At 44.7% G+C, this 18,844-nt stretch overlaps 1 protein-coding gene across 3 annotated transcripts in view; it reads right to left on the bottom strand.

Moving 5' to 3' along the window:
• Nucleotides 1-332: 332 nt before the first annotated feature.
• fignl2 (fidgetin like 2) overlaps nucleotides 333-18,844 on the bottom strand; it is a 45,711-nt gene continuing 27,199 nt past the window's right edge. Inside the window, exons 4-6 of one of the 3 annotated variants that reach the window (XM_054609668.1) lie at nucleotides 16,111-16,208; nucleotides 12,621-12,761; nucleotides 333-2,395 (exon numbers count right to left, since the gene is read on the bottom strand). In XM_054609668.1, the coding sequence (XP_054465643.1) occupies nucleotides 351-2,395; nucleotides 12,621-12,645 (2,070 nt within the window). In that variant the 5' untranslated portion in view covers nucleotides 12,646-12,761; nucleotides 16,111-16,208 and the 3' untranslated portion in view covers nucleotides 333-350. Of the gene's footprint in view, nucleotides 2,396-12,620; nucleotides 12,762-14,264; nucleotides 14,354-16,110; nucleotides 16,209-18,844 lie in introns of those variants that run through there. The other 2 variants (XM_054609669.1, XM_054609667.1) reach the window with 2 other exon arrangements.

The raw sequence follows: 18,844 nt of genomic DNA, 5'->3' as shown, positions 1-18,844 counted from the left end.
TTTTGTCCCGGACCAAGGCTAATCAGGATCTCTGAGAGTACCCAAATAGTATATAATCTGATTTTCCCATTGGCCAAAAGACTAATACACTACCCAACTCAACAAGGCCTATTCATCTTTAGGTTCTTTGGGAAAAATTATATATTGTGGATATTCATACGAAAACAAAAACAGCACACCATGGCCTGCTTCTGCCAATAAAACAACTTTGTCAGCTCTCCCGTATCGTTGAGCTTCTCTGGCTCTTTTGGCTGCATAATCTGTAATTACAGAACAACAAGAAAACATTCCCATGGCTTTCTATGTCAAAGCAAAGACGAAGAGTCCAAGTACCGTGACTGGCTGCTTTCTCAGTGGTTATACATCTTGCTCCACTCTATACAAGTGTCCAGTTCTTTTGTGGTGGTATGTGGGCGCACCTTGCAGAAGGCATTCTCAAAGTCTGTGAAGGCTGGGGGTTTGGAGGGTGCGTGGTGGCCATGCATGGCCCCAGAGGGGGAGGATGCTGAGGAGAGAGCCTGCTGGCAGAGCTGCAGCAGCTCCCACACTGAGAAGCCCTCTGTGCGCTGCAGCACAGCACTCAGCTCCCTCTCGCTCAGGCTGCAGCCCTGGGGCGACAGCGCCTGCAGCAGCACCTGCCTGCGCATTCCCACATCTGGCAGCCCAACATGATACCGTTTGGCAAAGCTCCGATGAACAGCATCTTGCAGCAGATCTGGCCTTCCGGTGGCACACACAAGAATCACCAGACCTGTGGTCCCCACCTGGGCTTTCTCCAGAGTGGTCAGCAGTGTCTGCCTCAGCCCCTCCTCTTCCATGGCCTCCACCTGGCTGAGAAGCACTACTGACGGCTGCCGTGCCCCTGCCACCTGCAAAAGAGACCCCAGGATGTGCTCTGCCTCAGCCTTCCCTTTGGAGGCAAGCATGGCTCCGCTCAACCGGTAGAAGGACGCCCCCAACTGTGAGGCCAAAGAACGAGTCAGCGTCGTCTTACCTCCTCCTCGGGGGCCAAAGAGCAGGAGGGTTCTTGGTGGCCGCATCACTGGACTGGGCCTCAACACGGGCCACAGCAGGTCCTCCTCCAGAGCAGCCTTGACATGGGTGAGCCCAGCCAGCTCACCCCAGCCCAGCGCCGGGCTGCAGTCCAGTAACTCCCCATTGACAAGGTCCAACAGTCGGGGGTCCGGGCTTTTCATAGTGTCAACAGTTGGAGCACACAGTTGGGGGCGTTTGTGGGCCTGGGAGCGGTGCTGCTGCTGCTGTTGGATGAAGCCCTGCTCTGCCACGCCATTTTCCCCAGTCATGCCGGCCGGAGGGCTGTACTCCCCAGCTGCCCCATATTGAGGAGACACCAGGGGCTGGGAGGAGGGCTTACTGGGCTTGAAGGTGTGAGGGTCTGTGCTGCCTGAACTGCTGAAGCCACTTCCCCGGCACTCTGTTTTGTCATTCACACTGTAGGGTGAGTTTCCCCCGGCCTTCAAGGGCTCATAGCTATATTTCCTGTAACGAGACCCATCTGCGCTCTCGTCCTCTTCTATACTCATCTCAAATGCTTTTCTTTTTAATGTCCCTTCAGACTCAGATGTGCCAAGGTTGGTGGTCTGGTAACTGTAGCTGCCTCCTACCACTGTGGGCCTCGAGGGAACGGGAGTAGGGGCTGGTAGACCTGAGGGAAGGTAAGTTGCAGAGGGGTGGCTGTAGCTGGGGCCAAGGCTGGTCTGGGGAGGGTATGTGCTAGGGGGGTAATTATAGACAGGCGTGGTAGGGCTATAGCTGGGCACTAGGCTGGGGGTGGATTGGAGAGTGTGGAGGGAGGCAGGGGGAAGTGCTGCACCGGGTTGGGGACAGTACCCTGAGGAAAGATAGGTGCCATTGTAGCTAGAGGGGTACTCACTGGAGCCACTGCAGGAGCTGCTGCCACTGTAGCCCGAGTCTGAGAGGTTACTGTTCACCCCCGAAACACTACCAACCCCTGGAGGGCCTGCAGATGTGGCTAAGGACTTTGAACCTGAGAGGCTGTCGTGGCCTCCAGGGGGCACCAGGGAATAGGAGGCATCAGTGCTGTGCGTCAGTGGCCAGGGCTCCAGCTCAGTCTTTGGGGCATTGAGGCCCCCAAAGGCCCCCGGCTCTGGGTAGGCGCCCACAGTAGGTGGCCGGTCATATGGGGAGTCCAGCACGCCGGAGTATTTCTCAGCATAGCGCTTCAAAAGGTTGGAGGCTGTGAGAGCAGAGATGTCATCATTGGCCCAGGCGTGGTTGTAACCGCTGCGACCACGAGCGTATAATTCCGACTTGTGGGCCGGAGAGGAGGTGGTGGAGGAGACGTCCAGGTGCTGCTCTGGCCACTGGGTGAGGGGCTGGGCATGCTCTGGGTTCCAGTGCATCTTTAACAGGCCTGTCAGAAAGAAACACACAGGGGAACCAGGTCAGGATTTTCCCATAAGTACAATTATGTCAGAAAATAGTATATTGGTGGTGAAGGAATGAGGAACTTTGGGAGAAAACTGAGCTGTGCAGCTTTGCGATGATGGATATGAATACACCTGGGTCAATTTAGCATCTTTATTGATTTCTTTCTTTCGTGTGACTTGGAAATAGAAAAGTGTTTTCCTTCATTTGCTTTGATTGGCAAGTGAAATTATTATCAAAGTAAAACCTTTTAGTTCCAAAATTGCCAATATGTTAAATGGCTCTTTCAATGTTACAATACAATTTTTTTTTATTCTGGCTTTGACACACACTCTGCAATACCTGAGAAACAGCTGAGACTTTTTTTTTTAATATAGTTTGTGTTTCTTTGTTAAAGATCTGTTCACCATGCTGCAACATCTGTACCCTCTGTTTGTTCCTCACAGAGACAAGACAAAATGTTATTTTCATCCATAAATAATAGTATAAACAATAGTCTCATTTTGGTGTGAAATAGATTAGCAAACTAGACGGTGCAGAGCAGAACATTTGTAAATGACCACTATCCTGTGCACAGGGACACATGGTCTGAGCTCCTCTTCTTCAAGCAGCCAGTGAAAAGAAATTGCCTTTCTTCCGAGTTACCATCATGCATGCTAGCAGAAGTGACTCACATTTCCCAGAGAGGGAGAGGAAAGGTGAAGGGGAGGTGAATGGAGAAAGCTGCAGATAGAAAAAGATTGAAAGCAGATCGGTGGGTTGGATGTGTTGTTTAGCAGATTCCCATGTTGGAGTAGCGATAAGATCCCACTACTATTCCCTGTACTGCTAACATATGCAGGTCTCCCAGAGGACCTATTGTTATCTCCCCGTGCATGTTGCTCTGAATGCCTGCTCTCTCCGCCCTGCACCCCCACCTACCACCCACCGATCCACCCACCCACCGTACACCAGAGCTCCAAAGGCCCAGTGGCCGGCTGGACAGAGGGAGGGAGGGAGAAGGGAAAGAGTGTGTGTGTGTGTGTGTGTGTGTGTGTGTGTGTGTGTGTGTGTGTGTGTGTGTGTGTGTGTGTGTGTGTGTGTGTGTGTGTGTGTGTGTGTGTGTGTGTGTGTGCGGACAGTGGTGTGGAGAGAGTGAGAAAGACAGAAAGAAAGAGAAAGAGAGAAAGCAAGAGGGGGGTTGGGTTTGGAACTGCAGCATAGTGTGCTATTCATCAGCACAGTCTCCCATGGAACATTGGGAAAGTGGAATGTCTGTTCCTCTGGCTGACTTCAGCACTGGCTGAGCTCTGATTGATCATGGCTGCTACGCACCGAGCACATCGCTGAGCTAACAGCAGAGAGGGCAGTCGAAAAAAAGAGATTTTGTTCCATGAACTGTTTTCCCTTCATGTCCCCTAATGCAAAGGTCTTATTTTCCAGTGAAACATTCCTCTGGCATTGCATCAGAAATGAGTGGAACATGCATTTGTTTGAGGGTCTAACAACTAAAATATACAATACATCTGCTAAATTTCAGTGTTTGCACACTATTCTGTTTATCTTCTCAGGCTCAAGTTTGCCTGTATGTTCGATTTTGATATTTTTATTTTTTTTTATCACAGTAGGACAGTTAGAGAATAGTCTATTTCATGAAGACTAGCACTACCTCTTGCTGAGGTATTAGCTTGACATTCCATACATAGCTTGGCATTATTGAAGTGTCATGATTTAGCCTGAGGTGAGGACTACTCCAGCCATGGACAGGGAGGTAAAAAAGGAATAGAGCAAAAAGCCGTCATTACTGGCCTCTCTGCCTTTCCTTCAGTGGACGGCCGATGATTCATTATTCATGGCTGTCTGCGAGTGTGGAGCCAGGCTTCTTATTGCCATTTAAATCAAATCTCAATATCCACAGCCGGCGATCCTGCTGCTGCTCTCTCTAGCTCGCTCCTTAATTTTGCCCTCTTTCTTTACCCGCTTTCCAAACCTCCCCATGTGTGTTTTCAGATTACACCCGTTATTTATTCAGTCAGATGAGACCAGCAGACCAGATGGCTGTTGGATTATCATGTCCTTCATATTCAAATCCACTGCCTTAAGTTCCCAATGGCCAAACCAGTTCAAGTACTTCCCTAAGCTTCAGTCAACCCAAACACCCACCACAGCAAGAGTTGTAGGAACATTCTCACACTCTGTTCCCTTTTTTACAAACATGCTGAAGACATTGTCTTGTCCACACCCAGATGACCACATATTTCTGTGGTCTGACTCGCAGGTCTTTGTCCGGGCTGCAGAAACCATATATGTCCTGCAGGCCCTTCCCATCTGCAGCCCAACCAGTAAGCAGCCCCAATAATGGGGCCTGTGTGTGACAGAGATGGATGAGAGCCCAGGGGAGCTCATAAAACCTGCAGCGGGGAGGTAGGGGATGGAGGAGGGAGGAGGGAGGAGGGAGGAGGGAGGGGAAGGAGTGGACAGCAGGCGCTTCGTCCTCTCTAAGCGGACTGGAGCGGACATTAGAGGACTCAGTGAGGCAGGCTAACTGCTTTCCACTCCATCATCAGAGTAGCAGCAATACAGAATGGACTTCTCTCACACTACCCCCTTGACCAACGACCAGCTGTCCATAACTGAAGAACCAATTCACTGTTAAATCTGAGATTAATTACTTTCTAAAAAAGTGCATTATACTCAATAATTCTTTCTATATGTACACAGTGAGTTAGCTGAGTGACAGGCCGCCATTCACTTCCCTGATGAACACAGCAGAGTTTAGCCCTTTCCATGTAATTAGATCTTGGCCTCGACTGGATTGCGGTTTTTAGAGCAGTAGCGTTCCACAATAAACTGAGCAAACTCTAATCTACACTTCTGCTTAAATCAGAGCAATCATGGAGATTAATTCACTGGAGGGGCAGTAAGAAAGCTAAGATTAGAAGCAGGAAATCAGGACAATGTGGACATACTGTGGGTAGCAGTGCAATCATTAGATTAATTTAAATATATTTCGGTGCCATGCTAGATTTAAAATGATCCTAAACAACACAGAAAACATACATTTCTAAAATAATTTGTGAATTTTGTAATCCAGCTGGAAGAAGTCATGTTGCAACCTTCAATTTTCAGCTCCGATGCTTTTACATTTCTCTTTCCTGCCACACCCCCATAAACTCAATCTTACTCATATTAGAGGTGGATTATGGATAAAAAAAATATATTTTTTACTACGAATGGATAAGGACCTTAGCATGTTTAAAATCAGAATCCTGCTCTTTAATAATAATGATAATAATGTTGGAGGCTTTCGTTGCTTTCAATAAAAGTAAAGCTGCTCTGTGATCCAGTCAGAAGTTTGTAAGAGTATTTAACATATTTTATAATTTATTCGTTGTGCTGTTGAACTTCTCATTTAAGTTGAAATGGTTAAAAGAAATTGGTTGAAGTTTACATAAATTTGTGAGGAGACTTTACTTTTCTATTGACCGATGGTCTTACTTGGCTGCAAGGAGCTTGATAAGAACCTTATGTGTATGCACATGAAACTTCCCACTGTGTGTGGGTGTGTGTTCTCTGCCCCAGGAGGGACAGATGTTCTTCTGCTGACCGCCTTACTGTCTGTGCGTCCATTGTGGTGGACGTCCATCCAGCAGACGTGCGCGGCTCGGACAATCCAGTTGGCTCTGAGACAAAGCCTAAAGGATCCTATTGTCAGGGGCCTGTCTAATTATGGAAATCTTATTAATCTATTCAGAAGCAGTCCACTGACAGCTTTTGTGTTGGCCAGGGATTTATTGAGGGACCTGTGTGAGCTGCATCCTATTGTAGGAGTGCGTGATGAAGACAGTGGCATGGCTCTCTTCAGCAGAAACCAGCTTTACTTTGAGGAGGCCCTAAAATCAAAATTAGACTACTTATGGCTCAGGGGGAGTGTGTTAGGTTCACTTGTGATTTCTGCCCTCAAATGCTCCAATCTGCCATCTACAAAGTCACTGAATCTCCTGTTGATGAGGTGAAACGAAGGCAGTTTTTGGCCTATATAGGCTGGTAGAACTCAAGACTGTGTTGTGATTTCCTAAAAATGGTGTATTAGTGGGTGAGTTGAAACGCTATCTTGGCAGCAAGCCTGGATACGGAGGGCTCCAGTGCCGTTTCATTGCTCCCCTGAGGTTTCTTTCTCCTTCTCCCTTCCTGGCACTTTTGTTTTCCCTGCCCAGAGTAACAAAACGGACACGGATGCAACAACCCTTCTGGGACAGCGTGCTATTAAACTGTGCCGATTGTGAAGAGGCGGCTTGTAAACAAGAGCGCCGTGGATCAATCAAATCAGGGGTCTATTCATGGCTGAGCTCTACCCCCACCCGCAGAGAGAAAACTACCAACATCTCCACTCCGTCGTACACCTCCACGCACAGGCACGAATTAGGGAGAGCATTTGGATTGCACATAGATCTATAAATCCTGTCATCCTCTGCTTCTTATCTCTTATAAAACATGAATAACAAGAGCTATCCTGACGCAGACCTGCTTTGCTGGTCAACTTCACAATTACAAAATATATTGCACCAAAAAAAAGGTAAGAATTTACTGCAGGATTGGCTTGCTTTGCATAATCTCTACTGGATGGGTATGTGTCCATGGACTTGTCTTTACTTATTTTGTAATCACATTATTGCACAATAACTAACTAAATAAATCATAGTTTGTCCTTAAGGACAAACTGTGCAGCCAAACACCGCTCTTTCTGCTCTCAGCAAATCTGCTGACCCCAAAGACCTCCACAGAGAAAGGGTTATTCTGTTCGTTCAACTATGGAGAGAATTCACTTCATGCCAAAAACTAAATTCTTTCAATATTTCGAAACAGAAAGCTGCAGAGAGGGCAGTGTCAAATTGTTTTGTGAGCTTCAAATGAATGCAGTTACAATACAAAGAGCCGAGCCGTACCAAATGAGAACGGCAGGCTGAAAGTGGAGAGAAGGGCAGCGTGTGACAGACCCTATATTTGTGCTGATAAATCACAAAGTTGATGCTGTGATCACTGCATCAGTTGTTATGTATTAGGCAAGCGCAAGCGGATCGATGAGTTATAGGGTGAAACTCCTGCTTGCTGGACACAAATATGTTAGAAGAAATTATTTATTTCTTGAGTAATCTTTAAACACTTCTGTGCATTTAAGCAAACATATTCAATAAACTTTGTACAATCAAGAACTGAGTTTTGTGTGCAAAGGTAGAAGCACTTAGAATCTGTTATTTATTAGTTTTTGTTATCTTGATTTGTTGTTCACTCTTAAAGCCCCTTAAGTTGTCTGTTCTCAAGTTCACTGTGATTTATGACACTAATATCAGGCAGGACATTCTCACTATTCTGCTGCCGTCCTGCAGCTGCATACTACCTGGTCTGTCATAAAAAACACCAATCTGAGAGGCCGGCCACAATTCACATTGTGGCAGGCTGAGACAGTGGAAAATTGTCTCTGGATGTTCTCTCACTTTGGTATGAAAAACACATTTTAACGGCTTTTGCAGTTTTTACCCCCCCAAAAAACTATGATGAATTTCTTACATATGTTGAGGAAATATGTATATTGTACAATATGTATATTGTTACCTCCAACAACACAGATGCTGAATAACCATATTTTGTGGGGTTTTGTCAAAAAGCTGTTAAATGAAGTTTTTGTCCTAGAGGCCCTTCCCAAACCGCCTCAAGACAGGGGTAATGTGCACAACGGACAACAGGGATCATAATTCATCAGACAGGCATAACTGGGCAATGCTAGGGAAAATTATTATAAATCTATGGGTTAGTCACAGGGCTACTATCAATCAAAAGAAACACAATCCCACACTCCCTCTCGGCCTCTCGCTCCCTCTGGCTCATCTGCTCTCTCTTTCATGGCCCTAAAAAGATGTAATAACAGAAGAGTGCGGGAGCTCAGGTCGGTAGTTTTCACACCTGCTGCCCAGCGCACGAGCAGACGCAGCTCTTTCCAAACACGCCTCACCGGTCAAATCCCAGGAGGAAGGAGCCCATCTCCTGCAGTGGCATTGAGGGATGTCCTCTGCGTGTGTCTCTCTCTCCCCCTATCTCTGAACCTTCCTCTCTCTGTGGATAAAGCTATCTGTACTCCATGTATCAGAATGACACTTTGACTTACTCTATTTTTTTTGTTTCATCCCCCTTTGGGAATGTTGCCATGTCAGAATAGTTTTTGTCAGCGTGTGCAGCTTATAGGGTTTTATTAGAAGAGAAGGACAGTCTGCGACATTGTACTGAGTATTTTTATGATAATAGTAAAACCATACCGCCCTTGTCTGTAATAAAATACTATTCTTCATAACCAGTCAATAAACAGAAGCTTCCATGTGGCGAATCTCAAATTCATTAGCGGTAAACGAACATTCAGAGTCATTAAAAGTTGTTTTGCAGAGGAGGTGGAGGGGAGCAGCAGCCAAACTACTTGATGGGATTTGTTAAACATTGATTAATTGACAAACGTGTTTAGAATTGCTAATGATAGTGCAGCAAAAAGCAACTCCCTTCTGAGAGCGTGCTCATTTAACTGCCCTCATTTAACTGCCCTTTTCTCAGCACTCTCCAAAACTAGAAAGCCTCCAGATTAATTGATGGATACGTCACTTCATGCGCGTAATTTTAGAAACAACTCCCCCATCCCCCGTGCCTTCTAACGCACGTCCACAAATGGCAGAACCTTGTCCACCACCACCCCCTACGACCCCCCCCTCATGAAAAACAGGGTCCCTATTTTCTGTGACTGCAGGCTGGCTTTAGGTCATTGTGTCCACTAATATATCAGAGAACAGCTGTCCAAAGGCTCTGTGATGACCAATCACCCCTTCCATCTGTCTCACTGGCCCAATCTCTGTTCTTTTCCTTGCAATCTCCTTCTTGCCCCGATTCTCTGTACCTCCACCTCCCTTATTCGCCCCCCATTCCCAGTGAGCATGTTGCATTCCCTCCTCTGTCCAAATCCCCTGGCTGCACTGTGTTTCCGTCTTATACTCTCAATACATGGACAGCTCTTGGATTTGTTGATTTCTGTTAGTGCACACACAAATTAGAGGAAGCTCAATATATCAACAGCCACACTACTTTCTGTGGCAGTGCATTTTATGATCACTGCACTTCAAAACAACTACTGGCATAACGATTTAAGTATGTTATTTCTCAAGCGTGGTCATCTACTAATTAGCACTGCTAGTGTGAAAGAAGTTGTGTCTCATTGTCGAGCTCGGATTCTGCTGCCTCAGGAATCCAGTGAAGTGTTGCCATCCAAATGAGCCTCACCACCTCACTTCATAATTGGGCCCTTAACGGGTTTCGAGGTCTCCTTAATGAGCTGATGAACCCTCAGAGAGACAGAGCGCAGGGCCAGTGGACTCACAGGGGCCTGGGTCCCTAACCTTCTTTTCGTGTTGACACAAACGCATTCACAACATACATACGGACATATACACACACACAACCACACACACTGGGGGCTAATTAGAGCCCATTCACACCCTACACTAATGATCCCGGCGCTTATTCACACACACACACACACACACACACACACACACACACACACACACACACACACACACACACACACACACACACACACACACACACACACACACACACACACACACACACACACACACACACACACACACACACACACACTTTGGCGGCCTGTGTGTTTACTGAAGGGCCTCACAGGCTCCTCCACTGCAGCACTCAAACCACTCTGCCTACAAAAGGAATAGATGCTGGCGCAGGCATTCAACCTCCTCCTTCAGGATGGGCCAGGATGAGATCTACTCCTTTTTTTCCCTATACAAACTACTCCATGACTTAGCCAAGTCATTCACAAAGACACTTGCACAAAACATAAAAACAGAGCAAGGGAGAGAAAGGAGAGGGAGAGGGGTCAGTCAGAGGAGAGCTATAAAAACTGCCAGATTTGGACTCCGGTGTGTAGTTGCTCTGTGTGTGTGTGTGTGAGAATGTGTGTGTGTGTGCGTGCTGTTTTAAAAGAAAAGGTATCGCTACAACAGCGGGGGCCCCTGCAACAAGAGTTAGGGCACTCTTGGGTTGGCGGCCTGGGACTGATTTAAGAGTGTGTTTGAAGTGCAGATTACAGATTCTTTGCACCAAATCCCACCAGGAGTATCCATGGCCCCTGGAATCTCTCTCAGGTTTCTTCTCAGGTCCGGCCGTGGCTGCTTGCCCCAGCTTGAAGTCCTCCGGACTGGCCGGAGACAGAAGCCAGGGAACGTACACGCCAGGGAAGAATGAGACTCACACAATGGCCTAATGTTGGATCCAAATCATTGAGACTGGATTTGTGGGGCTGTCCTGATGTCAAAGAGTGAAGTATGTTTGTGGGTGTACCTGTCCTAACCATTTGTCACACACGTGTTCATTTACACACTGGGACCCATCGATGTGCAGGGGCAGAAATGCCCACAGCAGGAGTCAGAAATAGCGTTGGAAAGTGGGAATGCTGAACATTCCCACAAAGGGGATTCCAACATGGAGGTGAGAGTCTTCGCATGTGGGGCACATATGCAAAGTCCCTCACAGTTGTTTTTTTACTCAGCAGAATCATGACTACAGGCTTTAAGTAAAAGACAGTGAGCTGCAGTGTCACCAGCGAGCACAGAGGTGTGTTTATGTGTCACTGTTCTGAGAGTACACAACGAGACTACATCACACTGCTGTTTGCTCTCATACGTTCACTCTGTCTACTTACACACACACTAGCAGGCTGTTTTCCAACCATCTCACTGCTGCTCTGCAGAACAGAGATAGTCTGTACATAAAGGTTTGTGAAGTTTCTGGACAGAGCCGATGAAAACCATCATTGTGTATCCACAACATAAAAGCAAACCACACACAAAGGCAGGTACGTAGTGTACTAGAAGATTCCCATAAAGGACAAGCCCTGTGCAGGCGCTGAAAGTATGCTAACTATTCTACCAGCAGTTTGTGACATTCTTGGACGTGCTGTCTTCTTCAGCAGCAGGGAGTGTGAGTTCAGTCAGTGTGGACTAGCAGGGTGCAGGGAGCTGATGGAACCACCACTTAAACAGGCCTTGATGGGAAGAAAAATAAGTATGCATGTTCTTGCAAATGATTGGTCCATCAGTTATATTTGAGCAAAGCAGCTGGATTTAAAGCTATGAACAGGGGAAAAAAACAGACATGTTCTGGGAGAACAGGCATTACATCAACATCAAGAGCCTCTTGTGAAAGGACATGTTTCGTAACAACACGTAAGATCAACTACTGATTCGGCCGGCAACAATTTGAAATTTCACTCATCTTATGAGTGGGCGAATAATAACATTCGCTATTTCAAGGGGGAAATTAAAAAAAAGCTAACAAACTGACATGGTTACGGTCAAACATCGGCTTATGATGCTTTAGTCAGGCTGTTTTGTCCAGTATGATTTATCATACCTCCACACTTGCCTAACACAATCAATTTTTTGGGATGCTAAAAGTTTTTGCCATCAATTATGAAGTAATATTTTTTAATTGAACCATTCTGTTAGATTTTTCCTTCTTTTCTTTTAACTGTCCTGCCCATAATAAGTAAAAAGGGGCTCTTGAGGCCGAGGCAACGGAGGCAGCCCCATGCTGGCCGGCAAACAATGCTGTTTTGGAGAGCCAGAGCACTGGACTCAAATGAAACCTGGTGGGAGGGTGCAAAGGGGGGAGGCCAAAACTGGACAAGTCGGTTATTAGGTCAGCATTGAAGGGAGAAAAGAGAGAACGGGAAAAAAAAGGGGGGAGAGCATTGGGCAGCATGTGTGGCGTTAAGTCCTGAGCTGTATTGGTAAACTGACACTAGTAAAACCGAGGGGTTTCTGCTGCTTAAACCATCAGCCCTCACACCTCCCTCTCTCCCTCTTCCGTCCCCATTGGTGTCTTCCGCATGGTGATGAAACATTCAGACAGGGTCGATGCCCGGGGTTTAGCATTTCCACAGTGCACGTCAAGGAAAAAGTCAGGTTTCTGCAATGAGGCTTGCACATTTTCACAGTTACCTGTGCATTTTTCCCTTATGTTTTCAAATACTGAACACAGAGTACTCCCTCTTATTTTTAGCAGTGGCAGTCATTGATTCAGGCAAAGTCCAACTAAGGTAAGTGTTTTTTTTTCCGATGTGACATGCAGTAAGGAAGAGAGAAAGAAGGTTGTAGTGTACTCACTATAGGGGACAATAGGACTCAGCATTCTGTGGAGCTGGTCTCAGTAAGGCGGAATGCTGTTTTGTGAAAGCCAGCTAAGGTTAGCGTCCGTCCGGCTGTAGTCCATCACTAGCATGAGCTCCCACTGACAACAGAACAGCCCTAAGAGAGAGAGTGAGAGAGAGAGAGGTGAGGCAGTTACAGGCTGCTGCACAATGTCTGGACAAACACTCACATGTCAACCGACTCTTTCACACAAGCCCACACGGCAACACAAACCTAAACACACACAAACACACAGCCCAGTATGATAGAATTACTGACCAACCTGAGAACCCTATCAGTGTAACACAAACACAATCCACACACACAGTCTGCCAAATTGACACACAGAAGGGTATTCATTATGGGCAGGCATTAAGCTGATTGTGAAGCAGTGTTCAGCCTCTAAAGGGCTTTCTAAATCTGCCTCACAAAAAGAGTTATGCATACCATAGCTCTGTGCACTGGGGCAATAAAGACTGCATTCTTAGGAGACCGGACGCTTTTGGAGCTGCTTAAGCAAAATGCAGAGGAACATTTTTTTCTTTTCATGACAGTAAAGTTTCACCTTGCAATTTGACAACAAAAAAAATGAATACACCTCTGTTTGAGTTGTATTGACAATTTAAATAATGCAGTTAAAAAAAATAAAAAAAATTCAACCAACGGTTTGTCCATTTTCAAAATGAAATATCTATCTCTATGATGGTTTGTGTTGTAAATGTTGTATTTTAATCATGCACAGATTAAAGACCTAAGATTAAGATTAATCCTCATCTTTTTATTCTGATATGAGGCACCTCTCTGAGCAAACCCAGGAGATTTAAACAAATCTGGAAAAGTATTTTTTCATAACTGCCATTTGTGTTCTTTCTCAATTCTGTGGAAACCAATGCATGCTTTTTTTTTATCCACATTGCTGCTAAACTGCGTCAGAAGAGAGATGACTGAAATGGTCTTTCAGTTTTTTAAATCTGTGAACATTTTTTTAGTAACATATAAAAATGCTCATGTGTCTGTAAATATACAGTCCATCTATCACGAAACATGAACTGCCACTGTATCAGCAAAGCAAAATACAAACTCAAATATATAAAACAACTTAACAATATTAAACAGTGGTAATGCAACATTTTTATTTTTATTTCTATACATTATTACATTGTCATAGAGACTCTCTTTCTTGAGAGGCTGTTACTAGTTCATATTCAATCATATACCATTTCACATGGAAGAGAAATTACGCAATGAGCACACGGCTGTCCCCGGACACCAACAAGCTCAACGTACAACACTGCCTCCGACGACAGCCCCTTCTGCTCGGACCGTCAACTTTTAACACTCATCCCAGAATAACTAACTGCACACGAGTAGCAAACCACAACTTAAAACAAACACAGCTCTGTCCTTGCACAGTTCAGAGGGAGGCTGAGAGGAGAGCTTTTGGTTTGCTCAGAGAAATGTCTCATGGTCAGTGGCCAAAGAGGAGAGCTGCTGTAACACACTCAGCACCAGTCCTCCAACTTCAGCCAGCCAGCGGAGCCAAGTCAAACAGCAGGCAGAGCAGCAGGCTGTGACAGCAGATCAACACAGGGATGCAGAGGAGAAGACAGGCAGCCTTACCTATTCATGCCTGCATGTCCTCCATCAGATCTGAAAGCGCTACGATAATCCCTGGAGCAGACCAGACTCGTGTGTACACTGCTTTGCTTTTTTTCCACATATGGGACACAACTCCTCTCTCTCCCTGCCTCCCTCCCTCCCTCTCTCGCTCTACCTCTCTCTCTAGCCAGTGACAACAGAGTGAGTACTCAGCTCCCCTCCCCCATGGATTTCCCATCCCCCTATCCCTCCCCTTCTTCTCTCTCTTTATGCTAAAAGCATTTAAGTAGGGAGAGAGAGAGAGAGAGAGAGAGAGATATAGTGAAGGCAGCAGAGAGGGTGGGGGACTGACCAATCTTGCTCTGGAGGAGAGAGAGAGGGCGATCTTGCTGAAGCTTGGACACAGAGGACAGTGGAAAGAGAGTTTTTGGGTTGGAGGGAAATGACCAGGGTAAGTTTGGTTAGCCCCAAGAGGATTAAGAAGGAGCGGAGGGAACAATGGTGAGATTGTGATGAAAACATAACAAGGAACAATCTCTAATTTCTTCTCTGACTGACTAAACAGATGATGAACAAGCGACTTGAAAAATATAATCATTTACTTTGATGATTTACTTAGCACTGTGAGGAACTTTTAACTAGTTATGAAACAGTCTCAATGTACTACCAATGCCTCTATATGATCTACATAGGAAAAGAAGAAGAACATCAGCAAGAAGATTAGCTATTTCTATATAGTTATTCTTAATACTTGTCATCGGTACCACAGGGTCTGTTTCCAGCGAAATCAGACAAAATCATGCAGGTTCATCAGAAACTCCTTTAGCTCAGAATCCAGCAGAGCCTCTGGCAGCAACTAGCCCACCGCAGACAGAACCAGCTCCCTCTTCCTTTCCGCCATCGTCATTAATCAGTATACACCTGAAAATATGTTACAATCCTTAGAACAGAACCTTTTTTGTAACTCAGCTCAGCTCTTCAAAAATGCCTTTCAACAATTCCACAGTTGCCACACCCACACGTCACAACCAAGCCCCGAGGAAGAGCGCCAGCCTTTGAGGCAAATTTCACATAGTTGCGTGGAATGAAAACTTCCAAGTCCATCACATGATGCCATTAGGACCAAAAAGACTGTTTCCACTAGACTTACATTGGGTGAGACGTCTCTGAATCAGCAGATATTTTGATTGATGGTAATCAACTTCCCAGTTTGAACACTTGAGTAACCCTTGTTTAAATAATTTGGTCCTAAAAGTTGTAAAATGTACTAATAGCCAAAAAGAGACAATTTCCTTCCTCAGTTCGTATGAATGAGTCTGAGAATGAGGCTGGACTGAGGGCTGGGACGCTGGGTTAAAGGAAATACTTGTTCTATGGGCCCAATGGATGTTGAAGATCTGTGTTATTTTATCAGAATTCTATTCTTTGTCGAACTTTTTTTGCTACATGCGTCACTGAGCAACTTTCACAGCAATGAAAGGCACTGTATCCAGTTATCTTTCTATGTCCATGGATGTTGCACATTAATAAATATAAAAAACAAGACAATGTGGTTTGGTAAGGAGTTAGCCTACTGTTTGGAGGTATTTAGTTATTAACAGCTAGCTGAGACCATCGGGACACCTCTTCAGTGAGTAGACCTACAGAAGTTGTGTCCTCAGAAAGCCTTGAGCCAGGACCGATATCCTACCTATCATGCTCCAGGGTTGAATTCTCCCAGAACACATTGAGTCAATCAGCGGCTGATGAAATTCAAAACAAGGAGGATGTTGAAACACAAACTCTATGAGGGTCAGGAATGTTCTTAAAACATGTGAAATGACGGCTGCAAAGTAACAACAAATTTTGACCCAGAAACGTGCCTCACCTGAGCGGTGTGCTTAGTGCTGCCACTGGTGGAAGGACGATTTACACTGCCGTTCAAAAGTTTGGAGTCACCTGTCATGTTGATGTTTTTCTTCTTGCCTTGACAAAAGGAATATAATTGAGAAACCAAATGTATTATTTGCATTTGAAATAGTTTTGGCACAAAAAAAAGAAGAATTAAAAGATATACACACACACACACACACACACACACACACACACACACACACACACACACACACACACACACACACACACACACACACACACACACACACACACACACACACACACACACACACACACACACACACACACACACACACACTTTCAGTATCATTAACAAATGATGCGTTGTCATGGTTGCTTAGCAACAGGGTCTTGGGCGGAACACTTCTGCCAACATGGAACAGGTTACAGATACAAAGTAACAAAGACAGCTGCTAAAACCTGCTACAATGGAAACATGTAAGGTTTACTTCCATGGAGGAGGGCATTGAGTATTGCCTATCTCTAGAAATAAATCCACCGTAAAGAGAAGGTTCGTCAAACAAGCAGGACTGCTAACAGAAAAACACTAACCACTACTCCCTAACACCATGATTCTAATCTGATCTAAGGCGGGTCTTGACATGAGCAAGGTTATTACCGTAAGTGGCAACCAGTGTGACAACAAGTCATCCTACTGACGCAAAGTAAATGGCAACCTACAAATAATGTAAACAAAGATCTAAATGAAATCAATATAACACTACTCTGTGATAAAAAAATGCAATATGCTAGTTGCTAGTGTAGATATATATAAATATGCTAGTTGATATATATAAATATGCTAGTTGCTAGTGTAGATATATATAAATATGCTAGTTGCTAGTGTAGATATATATAAATATGCTAGTTGCTTCCCTAGCAACTGCCGATCCACAGCAAAGGCCTTGGCTTGTTCTCCCAGCCAGCAAGGTCCCATTTTATTCGCAACATTATCATTTAATAATAAAAAAGTATTTAAATCAGAATTTGTCTATAACTTTCATTTGTATGTTTTTGTATAAAGGTATTCATGTTCATCCTCTGAGACTCCTCAACTCATCCTATGCGCTCCATATTTAAAAAATGTTTTCTTGTGTATCTTAAAAGGAACTGAGATTATGTTTGCAACTCTGTGTAGAATGACAATTGACAATGACAAAAGTATTACTGCATTATTCAGTAGTACTGTTGTAATATCAATTCTGTCCACTTGTGGCAGCACTGCTGCTGAGCATATATACGGTCTACGAGCAAGGACATAATCCCCATTATTTTTTCATTTTAAATGTTTGCAGTGACTTTCATGGAAGAGAGATATCTTGGTTGAGGTCAGTTGTTTGCCTATTTTAGAGTCTCCAAAAAGGTTGCCTGCCATGTGATGAGTTTAAAAAAAGAAAAAGGATTAAGGGTTAGTCCTCACAGGTAAGGTACTGGCTTCGAAGCTTTCCAATCCTGTAGAAAACCTGGTGATTCCTGAAAGAAGGCTTACCAGAGGATAACAAGTCACTTAAGAATAAAAAACATATGCAAATAAGACAACCCTGGACTTCCTCCTTTTTGTGTGGAAGCTAGCCCAGTCGATTCACCTGATAAGACAGCAAACCACCCGACCGTCCTAGAGAGTTGCGGTTATGGAACATAACTGGGATTATTGGCTGCTATGAAATTAATTTCAGGTTATAACCACCTGCTCTCAAACTATGATGCCAATGATAAATATCACACAAATAAGAAAGAAAGGATACCAGCCCTTGTAAAGTTGGTAAAGAAGGTTTCTGGCATTCACAGTAAAACTTTTAAAAGGTAACAAACTTCTAAAGCTAAACATGCAATAGTTCCAGTAAACACAACAGTAAATAGTGTTCAATATATTTGATGTATTTATGATCCAATATCCATGTCACCCAGAAATGTTTCCAAGCTCCATCTATGTCATGGTCAGGTGCTGTCCACGTTTCATTTACTCGCTCTCCACACACAGCTGTCAGGCTGTTTTTAGCGCCGCACTGAGGGCCACATGGCCAAGTCATCTCCTCCGGTTTCACGGAGCCGGTACTCCAGTCAAGCTTCCATGTTGTGCTGCCACACAAGCTACAGGACACCACACTTACACACACAGTCCACCTCAAATATTCCTATACATATATATATAAGTGAGCACATAGAGTGAGAGGACCAGCTGAAAATAGCGAGGGATAGTTTGATCATATGTTTGGTGTTCAGAGCATCCCATGCACCTCATCATGTGACAGTATTATAAAAGTGATGCTCTTGGAGCAGCCTGAAGACCCACTGACACAAAATGAATCACCATGTACTGTAGCTATGTCAGTTCATGATGTTGTGTGGTGATATAACTTTCTCAATTTCCTATCAATAATATAAATACCTCTTGTAAAAGAGCTAGGAACATGCTAACATTTCTAAAATAAAAAAAGAAGGCGGTCGGGACAAGAAACACAAGCAGTTTTAAAGAAAACTTCTTGTTTTGTATGGAGGATAAAAGTCAAGAGGACTGAAAAATGATCCCAAACCCAAACTGTCTATTATAAACATCCATCAGTTTTCCCAACAACTTCTTGGTTCTACCTTGAGTGGACACAAACACTCAATTTTACTGTGCAGTTTCCTGTGCAATGTTGGCTTGTTTCCAACCTTTGTGATCGTATGACAACTTGTGTTTCTTGCTTGTCAGACACTTATCT

The sequence above is a fragment of the Anoplopoma fimbria genome, chromosome 12 (genome assembly GCF_027596085.1).
Source record: "Anoplopoma fimbria isolate UVic2021 breed Golden Eagle Sablefish chromosome 12, Afim_UVic_2022, whole genome shotgun sequence".
Lineage (NCBI taxonomy): Eukaryota > Metazoa > Chordata > Actinopteri > Perciformes > Anoplopomatidae > Anoplopoma > Anoplopoma fimbria.
The sequence above is the reverse complement of the archived record's forward strand: the minus strand, read 5'-3'. Positions and strand labels throughout refer to the sequence as shown.